The sequence below is a fragment of the Apostichopus japonicus genome, chromosome 19 (genome assembly GCF_037975245.1).
Source record: "Apostichopus japonicus isolate 1M-3 chromosome 19, ASM3797524v1, whole genome shotgun sequence".
NCBI classification, from domain to species: domain Eukaryota; kingdom Metazoa; phylum Echinodermata; class Holothuroidea; order Aspidochirotida; family Stichopodidae; genus Apostichopus; species Apostichopus japonicus.
Window position 1 is genome coordinate 19191650 of NC_092579.1, and position 10973 is coordinate 19202622.

The 10973-nt window shown below is 35.1% G+C and overlaps 1 protein-coding gene across 1 annotated transcript; it reads right to left on the reverse strand.

The window, feature by feature from the left end:
* Positions 1–1497: 1497 nt before the first annotated feature.
* LOC139959852 (N-sulphoglucosamine sulphohydrolase-like) lies at positions 1498–10848 on the reverse strand. The gene is made up of 5 exons (XM_071957746.1): positions 10646–10848; positions 9917–10183; positions 8508–8658; positions 7616–7848; positions 1498–6633 (listed from the first exon to the last, which is right to left on the reverse strand). The coding sequence occupies exons 1-5, from the start codon at positions 10743–10745 to the stop codon at positions 5870–5872; spliced, it is 1515 nt and encodes a 504-aa protein (XP_071813847.1). The 5' UTR covers positions 10746–10848; the 3' UTR covers positions 1498–5869.
* Positions 10849–10973: the final 125 nt, after the last annotated feature.

Consider the following 10973-nt stretch of genomic DNA (forward strand, 5'->3'; position numbering starts at 1 on the left):
CATTTGGATAGCTAGATGAAAAAAGCCATGGGAGCTAATGGGTACAATGGACCATGTACTGTTTACTGCCTGCATATTTTATATCAATAACTAGTGGTTATGCCATCATACTGCTGGCTTGGTCAATGAGTAAATGGGTGGTAACTTTCTTGGTCCTTGTCACCCATCCCCCTCCTTGCCTTCGCCGGTTTTGCCACTGGTTAATGGCCCTAACGTGAGTCAGCCTACTTTGAGAGTGGCAGTAAAATGCTTCTTGAGCCTGTGTGACCATTATCTGACATTCTAGCATATTTGGGGGCAATACTGATGACCTATAAGTTTTTTCCCTAATTTAATTTGTTCAGACTTTTTCAATAGCACATTGTATGGAACCATGAAGGGACCTCATGAAGGGACCTACAGATTGATTTCAAAGTCAAATATGTACTTCAAAAGTTGTTCAGTGTGGTAGTTATTGTAATACTATCATTTTGGGGTTGGTTTTTCTTGATAGATTAAAAGTTATAGCTACAAAGGCAGCCTATAGTAGAGGGATGCAACAGACTCAGCATCATCAAATTAAAAGTTTCCACATGCTTCAGAGTCTAACATAGATCAGCAACAAGAGAGAATAATTACCTTAAGTACATCGTTTCGTATATAGCAACCCACTGTACTGCATGGTCATTCTTAACTTCATCATAAAAATTATCTCTCCCTACTCCTTATACTCTGTTACTGCACCACAATAAAAAAAAAATGCCAAAATAACAAAAAGAAAACGAAAATACTGAAAGATTAAATAAAACGAGGAACTTTTTTTTTTTTTTTAATATCAATGTTTCTTATTCATAAACCTCAGATCTAGATAAAATATCCAATGTTTCTTATAAAGAAGCACTTAAAGAATCCCTTGACAAAATATCTCATGTCATTGACCTCCATGAAGGTCGGATCCTGGATCTTGAATTCCAAATGGACAAAAGCAACAAAGAATTAGCTGCTTTAGCCAAGGAAAATGAGAAATTAACAAGTGACTTAGATCAATACAAATGTGAACTCGATTTAATGGAGCAATATTCTCGCCGCAACTGTATTCGCATTTTCGGTATTCCAGAGAGTACAGGCGAAAATACCGATCAAATTATTACAAAACTTGCCGAGGAAAAACTTGGTGTTGATCTCAAACTGTCCGACATCGATAGGAGCCATCGTATTGGAAAACCCAACGGAAAAGGATCAAGATCAATCATAATGAAATTCACCAACTATAACATAAAGTCACGTGTGCTAAGAGCAAGACGCAAACTGAAATCATCGGGCATCGGCATCCAGGAGGACCTGACTGCCAGAAACAAGGCACTCTTACAGAAGGTCAAAGACCATCTCCGTGTCTCATCAGCCTGGACCATAGATGGACGGATTTTTGCCTTAACAAAATCTGCAGATGGAGTTGAACTGAAGAAACGAATAAATGGATTGAATGACTTGAATAATTTGTAGTTCAAGAAGTAATTTGTATTTTCTTTTCGAGGACACTAGGACCTAATGAATCCAATTAACACTTTGGACTCGAACACTTCCAATGATATTTCTACCACTTTGGGAAATCCTACTCTTCTGAACCATATTTTTTCTGAGTGTGATTTAATCTCAAATGGAGATGATGATCAGGTTGATAATTATTCATCTAATTTTGATTCCTCTTTATATTCTGATGTAAGTGATTTACATAATCTACACAATTTTTCACATAGCACCTTTTCTATTATTCACCTTAATGCCCGTAGCTTAATGCGTAATTATGATACTATTCGCGATTTCTTGGCATCTTCATCATTTAAATTTACAGTTATAGCTATTACGGAGACCTGGTTGCATTCCGATACTAATCTTGATTTAATTCAAATCCCAGATTATACTTTTACGCATAGGGACAGGGATACTAAACGGGGTGGTGGTGTTGGTTTTTATGTCCATAATTCAGTATCTTTTACTGTTAGTAATGATTTGATGTCCAACCCTTTATTATTTGAATCTTTATTTATTGATGTAAAATTTGACAACAAATCTCTTTCTATAGGAGTTATTTATAAGCCCCCTGACATTCCAATATCCAATTTTAATGATGAACTGTCCAGTCTAATGATTAATTTAAGTGTTGTCAGTAAGACTTGCTATATCTGTGGTGACTTTAATATTGACTTGTTAAAAAGTGATCATGATTCTAATGTATCCAATTTCTTAGATCTAATGTATTCCCATTCTTACTTTCCACTTATTTCAAAACCAACTAGAATTACTCCACAATCAGCCTCACTCATTGACAACATCTTTTGTAATGATACTTTTGTTAACTTAAGCTCGGGGATTCTATTATCAGACATAAGTGACCACTTGCCTGTTTATTGTTGTAGGGATTTTAAGGCGCACTCATTATCATGCTCCAATAACTTTTTTTACCATAAGAGGACCAGTAAAGATTCTTTACGTAATATCAATTTAGAACTTTCTTCTTTTGATTGGAACCTATTATACAATCTCCGAGATGTTGATACTGCATATAACTTTTTTGTCGATAATATTAACAATATAATTTCTAAGCACTGTGTAGTTAAGCAATTTAAAAGAAAATCCAATACTATTCGCTCACCTTGGATAACATCAAGTATTTTAACTTCAATTTCAAAAAAGAATAAATTATATAAAAAGTACCTTCTTAATCCTTCCAGTACCAATAAATGTAAATATACTCTTTATAAAAATAAACTGACAAAAATTATCAGATTAGCCAAGAAGATGCATTATGAAAACTGTTTCAAAGACAATAAAAATAATTTAAAGAAAACATGGTATACGATTAATAAAATTCTTGGTCGTACTTCAATCAATACTCCAATTGATAAAATTAAAGATAATGATTTGTTAATTACAAATAAATTTGACATGGCCGAGAAATTTAATGACTTTTTTGCTAATATAGGTAACAACCTTGCAAGTTCTATTCCCACTTGTCACTCAAAATTTACAGATTTTCTTACTGATAGTACCCCATCATCTCTATTTCTCTCACCAACCAACTCCTCTGAAATTATCAATTTAATAATGCAATTGAAAAAAGGCTCTTGCGGTCTTGATAATATTTCTGTTCAGTTTCTCCAAGAAAATCGTTTTATTATAGCTGCCCCTCTTACATATATTTTTAATTTATCAATATCTACAGGTGTTGTTCCAACTCGTACTAAAGAAGCTAAAGTTACTCCAATTTTCAAAAGTGGTGATAAGCTATCTATTAACAATTACAGGCCCATCTCAGTTCTTTCATCTTTATCTAAACTCTTAGAACGTATAATATATAACCGTACTGTACATTTTTTAGACAAGAACAACATTATTACTGATAGACAATTTGGATTTCGTAAGGGGCGTTCTACAGATATGGCAGCTTTGGATGTTTCTCAATATATCATTAACGGCTTTAACAATAAGGAATATTCTTTGGGTGTATTTTTAGATTTTTCTAAAGCCTTTGATACTGTCAATCATGGAATTCTCTTCAACAAATTGTATCGTTATGGTATAAGAGGGGTTGCATTTAACTGGTTTGTTAATTATCTATCCGATAGACGCCAATGTGTTCATATTGATAATCATTATTCTAATTTCAGTAAAATTACATGTGGAGTACCACAAGGGTCAATTTTAGGTCCACTGCTTTTCTCCTTGTATATAAATGATATTATAAATTGTTCAAACACCTTGTATTTTACACTTTTCGCAGATGACACCAGTATACTATATAAACACAAAGATATAAATCATGCTGCATCTACTATAAATTTTGAATTAGCTAAAGTCTCTACTTGGTGTCAAGTAAATAAATTATCTTTGAATATTAACAAAACCCACTTTATGATTTTTCACCCAAACCACAAAAAAATCAAGAACATAGATATATGTATTGGCAACTCACAGTTAAAGCGTGTTGAGGTTATAAAATTCCTAGGTTTATTTATTGATCCTGCTCTAAAGTGGTCTTCCCACATCTCCAAGATTAAAACTACCATCTCAAAAACTGTTGGAGTCCTTTATAAAATCAAAGACTTTGTTCCAATGTATATTCTCAAGAACTTGTATAATACTCTCATACTACCTCATCTTAATTATTGTAATATTGTTTGGGGTAATGCATATTCTACCTACCTAAAGCAATTGCTTTTATTACAAAAGAAGGCTGTCCGTGTTATTACACAGTCTGATTTCTTAGCACATACCCCACCACTATTCAGCTCACTGAACTTACTAGATATTTTTGATTTACATAGATACCACTGTGCAGTTTTTATTTTTAAGTCTATTAATAATAAATTACCAGTCAATTTTAATAATTACTTTCATTTCAATTATAATATACATAACTACCACACCAGATCCTCTGGAAATTTATTTTCATTGCCCATAAATACCGATGTCTTTAAACGTTCCATCGTCTGTTATGGTGTTAATTTTTGGAATAGCCTAAGTCATACATTAAGAAATATTAAGTACCTTAATTCATTTTCATTCAAGTTGAAAAATCATCTTTTATCCAAGTATCGACATCTTTAGATCTACATTTGTCTCTGACTTTAAGTATTTCCCACATTATCAAAATGCCTTTTTGTTTATTTTAGGGGTGGGGGGGGTGTATAGGTCTTCTTTGTTAGGGTCTTTATTATTATGCCCATATACTTTATACTTGTTACCTTTATTTTTGGTGGGCTTCTTGTACAAGCTACGGCTTCCAAGCCCTTCCACCATTTTCTCTCCGTAATTTCCATTATTTTTCTTTTATTTGAATTACTACTTATTATTTTCTTTGCATGGTATTGTCTTCACAGTCATATTATTATAAAAACATTGTGAGAAAATGGAAAAATAAATGAAATGAAATGAAAATTATATAAAGTTTTATAAAGGTAGTTTGTATAAAGTGGTGGACTCATAATAGCATGCTTGTTTGTGAAAGACGTACTGTAGCTCAAAATATTTACACAAACATGAGCTTCACAGTGTTATATGCTTACCATTTATGGTGAATCTTATAAGTTCAGTACCACCTTGAATAAAAGCCTCTTGGCTACCAAACCAATGAGCAAGAGTTGTGCATTCTTTTACATTCTTAAGACATAACAGAAGGATACCAGGATTAAGAATAAAATACAGAGAAAATAAATCTAGAAAAAATTGGAAGACTTAATATAGCACTATTTATTACTATCAAATATGTTAAACAAACAAATGGTTACATTGTTGAAACTTTAATGAATACTGTGATGCCATACTCCAGAATTTAAAAAAAGTTTTACTTGAGTTGACAGTCGAGACAACATCAGTGATTTTCCAGATTTGAATTGAATATTATCTATAGATGCAGAGAACAAACTTCAACAAACTTATCTGACTTTTCCTTTGGGTTTTAAGATTAGTGACTCAAGCCATGACTGCTTACAACCACTGTGTCATTTAATTGTGGAAAAATAAAGTTACCTTCCCACCCCTCCACCAACCCCAGGTTTGTGAAAAACCTCAAAGGTGCCTTTCATAAGTAAGGATTGCCCAATGTCTTTGTTACTGGAAAAAAAAACTTTCTCCATATTTGTAGAAATGTTATGCCCTTAATGTCATTTAATAAGTGCCCTTTTGTTAAGAAATTAAGAAAACTGTAACTAAAGATCACCCTTTTGTTGCAAAAAATACCCCCAAAAAACTTGTCATTAAGAAGTGTCTTTCTTGTTGAAAACTGCATTCAAATACTGGAATGTGTGGTGCAGAATGTGCAGAGGATCCATCTTTCCCATTGTACCTCAAAGTTTGTGCCCCACTCCTCCCCCCACCACCCCATCTGGTACTAATAAGGTGGAGCATTGTGTACATTTGCACATGAACCAAGGTACCTAACACCTTCTGGATAACAGTACCAGTAATCGTTGGTATCCAATCGCCATTTATACAGCGTATTATTCATTTCTTGAAAGACGCTGGCATATTCCTTATTTCGAGCCAAGTTGGTCAGTTCTAGAGGATCGTTAACCTGATCATATAACTCAAATTCATCCCTGTAGTAGTACTGCTCCAGAGTCTTGAACCACTTGGTAGGTTGCTTAGACAAAGTCCTGTTCAAGATATCCTTGAATGTTGGGTTGTCATAGAGATCGGTCGCTAGGGGATACGGCCCTAGATAGTTGAGGTTATGAAGCAGACGATAACGTCTGTTTCGCAAGACCCGCATGGGATAGTACATGGATATTTCGTGGAAGTTGTGACTGGAAAACACATGATCAAATCCAGAAACAGGTTCTTCATGGGTTACCGGGAGAAGGGATTCCCCGGTCAGCGTAACGGTTTGGTAGTTCAGTTCATACTTTGGGAAAGGAACATTGAACCAGTCCAAGACTGTTGGAAGAATATCTGTGGTGCTGACGAAAGCTTCACTGACCTGACCCCACCGAGATGTGTCTTCTGGTGAAGAGATTAAGAAAGGTTCCCCCATTCCTGGCTCGTATAGGTTGGTCTTAGCATTAGGGAACGGAATACCATTATCAGAGGTATGGATGATAAGTGTGTTGTCAAGGTAACCATGGCTTGCCAACTCATCTAAGAGCATACCAACTCCTGTAAAATTTTGAAAATAATAACAAATTGTTAAACAATTTAATTTATGTAGATCAAAAAAAAGAAATTAGAAAATGAAAACATAGTTTTCCACAAAAATCATAACCTAAGACAAATATTAAACAACACTCTATACTGCTTATTGAAAGGATTCCACAAGAACAGATTCTGGTGATTATACAAGTAAATGGGGGACCCCTCAATGTGGGGAGCCTGAGGCCGTAGCCACCATGGCACCGCACTAGATCCAGCACTGGACTGGATATAAAGTGAGTGCACATATTAGTAAATTTGACATCTAGAGTTAGCATCTGTATTAGATTTTGTGATTTTGATCATGACTTTAGACTGAACCTTACTCAGGCATCTTACATTGACAGAAGCTTTTTGTTACTCAAGCAGATAATTAAGCACCCTAGTCAGCATTGCATACAATAACAGAGGTCCCTGGATAGGTGTGAGTACATATATAATACCACACACATTATTAAAGATAATTGCCACATTAACCATCCAACCTGTGATTACAGAGGGAAGTAGCCATCAGCGTGTGACTGGAAGAAACGAAAGATCATTTCACACCTGAGTTTTTGTATAATGAACTCATTTTCACCTGGGGAAAGGCGGGTCCTAGCTATCTAGACACTGGTAATGGGAAAGTACACAAAATTTACTTCCATACTATGATACCTGTATATAATTGGAAGATTCTTAGACTATAGTCAGGCCAATAGCCAGGCAGTCTAGTGTTGAATGAAGGTTGGGGGAGGGGGGGGGGGCAAGGGGAAGGAGGAAGAATCAACTATGTACAAAGAGGCATAAGCTATTAAAGGTCGCAATATTAGTACCATGTTATGTGAGAAGTTTCTGGTTCACGTGATGGTGACACAAAAAGGGGTGGGAAAGGGACAATATATTCACTCTCCTGCATAGGGGCTTTACCCCCCCCCCCTGCCCCAGCCTGGCTGTTGTCCTACATTACCTGCATCTAAACGACTCATGGCAGTGTACTGGTTAGCAATGTCTCCACGACTGACTGGTGTGTCTGGTAAAAAGGGAGGAACGATGACATCATCAGGGTCATAATATACAGGTTTCCAATCCGGTATGACGCCATACTTTGGTTGACCGTTACCAAATTTCTCACAGAAGTCTCCAAATTCGCTCTCTGGACATCGATGACAATCAAGAAATCCAATGTATAGTAAAAATGGTCTGTAAAAAAGATTAATATCTGACATCACATACAGCAACGGCTATGCAAACTGGTAAAGTTGCTTCACAGGTGTAAAGATGTACAGTATAGTAGGTTTTGTACTTAGGAACAGTATTTTATAAGAGACAAAATTAGGAGCCTTTAAAACTGCTACACAAATTTGAACACAAATTAATCCCTGAAAATTACACAAAATTTGCTTCTATCCCATTAGAATATGTTATTATCTAACAGTAATTGCAAACCATGATTACTGTAGATAAATTGTATGGAAGACAATGAGAACATTTCCAAAGTATAAACAACATACAGTATTGACTAGATCCAGACTTCAACCAAGAATAGTGTTATGTAATATTTAAGGCCTATGATTTGGTGACAATTTTTATTCATCTGTTTAACTTTGTTAGCGTTACCAGTTAGAAGCCAACTTAATTTTTCATGCATAAAAATTGTTAAATTCAATCTTTCATACATCTGATGAAATATTGCTTTGCACAATCTTGGTAAATAAATGTTGCTTTTTATGTTTGATGCATGTATGTTAAGGCTTCAGCAACTTTACGATATGGGTGAGTAAAAGATTTAATGAGGTCATGTACAAACTTTCTTTACAAATAAAAACAGGGAAATTTCAATGCTTTTTCAAATGACTCACTGTGATGAGTTCATAGCCAGGAACTGTTTGACATAACTTTTCATCAATGTTATATTTCTGCCAATCTGTATCCATGGATGATTATTCTCTGTCTGCTCAAAGTCAAACTTGAAGACATCCGCAGAGCCGACATGCTTCTTTCCAATTATACCTGATAAATCAAGATATAGCACAATCACAGTGTTTATGTATGTATGTATGTATGTATTTTAGATCCTCCTGCAAGCAGGAACTCGCGAAGAAGCCATCATTGGCTTATTAAAACCGCAAGCTGACCGAAGTCAGTCTCTTAGATTCATATTTAAAGTCCATGATTATGAATTGTCAACAACTCTGTAACTGGGCGACATACATTAATCTTGGAGTGACTCTAACTCCTTAAAAACTTAAAAATGGTTTTACAGGAATATTATGTTGGCAGACAATGTGTGATTTTCATGGAAGAGCAAAATATTCCACAGTCAGGCTCAAGATATGGTTGATTGAATGTAACCTATTTGAACTGATAAACCCCAAAACATTCCTTTATACTGTGGTAAACCATACCACAGAGACTTTCTGATCAAATTCAATTTAGCAAAAAACAGCCAGAAAACGTTAAGTGGCTCCGATGCCCAAACATAATCATAGTGTGGTAAGCCATACATGTTAATATTTATGAACTTGAGCAGACCAAAATGAAGATGGACTATCTATTGACTATAAATAGGGCAACATAAAAGGAAGGTATCAGGAATCATGTTGACAAAGTCTAATTAGTGACATACTGTAATATAAACACAGATACATTCGTGAATATCATTGAAGTCAAATTTTATGATCTTATAAGCGTGTATCTATATACTTACATTGTTTTATCCAAGTACATGCATAAAGCTAATAAGACATACTATATCAGGGATATCTGATGAAGAATTTTATGTTCACTGTTTAATATTCATGATATGCACACAAAAAATTGTATGAATGTACTGTGACAAGCCTAATATGCCAAGGATGAAAACCATGGAATATTTGGTTCTTTGTCTTGTGTTTAAAAGCCATTTCTTGCAATGTGATGAATATTAATGACATAAAGTTGGAGACATCATAAAAATATGCTCATTAATGTACCACCATCGTCATACCAATATGCACCAACTTTTAGATTAAGCCTGCTCATATTTTAATATTCATGGAATAGGATTCAAATACAATGTACTCATCACTGGGCATGTACCTACATAATATATTATTTAGATGAAATTCTGTTCTAAAGAAAAGTTAAAAGTTGAAGTTAGATCTTTCTAATTTCCACTAAGCTTAACATATTCCCATTTATCTCCTTGCCTGACCCTGCACTTCTTGCTTGGAGACACATCCACATGCATCTACAGGTTAAGCCCCACTACTTTTGTGGCAAAGCTTACCAGTTTTTATCCCATGGGACTTCAGTATCACAGGCAATGACTTTGCACCATCAAAAGCATTAAAGTTTTGTTGTCCTCCATGGAGACCATAAAGTCCATTCTGGTGACTTGGTAAACCTGTCAGGATTGCAGAACGACTAGGCGAACAACTGCTTACTGAAGTGTAGCCATGTGTAAAAGTTACACTACGCTTTGCTAATCTCTCCAGATTTGGTGTTTTACAAACTGTATTGTTGTAGACAGAACTTTCAAAACCAACATCGTCAGCTAAAGATGATAAAAGAGGAGACAATGAAGGAATGCGTGGTGTATTGAATGTATATACTTATAAAATAAAATAATTGTAGGACAATTAAGACACATAAAGAGACGTGCCAATTACCTCCCCCATGAACCGTCTCCCTCTCCGGGAGGTGTCTCAAGCAAAAGAAACTGAGACTAATTTGTGCCCTAAACCTGTAGATTTACGAAAACTGAATGCAAGTAAGCAAGTCGTAGCGCTTCAAAGACTCTATAAAAAAAGTTATCCACAAAATGTATAAATCTGCTCAGGGGACCTAGCCTACATTGCCAAAGTGACATGAAACAAAAAACAAGTCTCACTGAAACGCTTTGAAAGCAGATATGAACATTTCAATAACGTACGTATCATAGCATATCGTTATGCTAGGCCGACTAGTCTATAAGTTAGGCCTAACTTAGCTAGGCTATCTAGGAAAAATCGCCTACCTAAAATAACCAGCACATTTTTCATCGAACCTCTGACATGAGTAATGGCTGCAAGAAATGCAACATAGAAAACAATCAATCGAGTTATCTGAGTCATCATTGTTTTATGATTCAAAAGTTAACTGAGTGGCCTTTGAGGCAACTTAATGTTACGCCTTTTACTGTTAGTGCTGCTAATGTGATGGTACAATTCAACATGCATATATCAAGTATACGTCAATGAAAAACAACGTTAGGGTATTTCCCATATAGCGGAGTTTATTGTTCTACGGTGGCCAAGGAGTTATTTTCTCACATATGATTTTAAACAAATGTTTTATTAGACTGG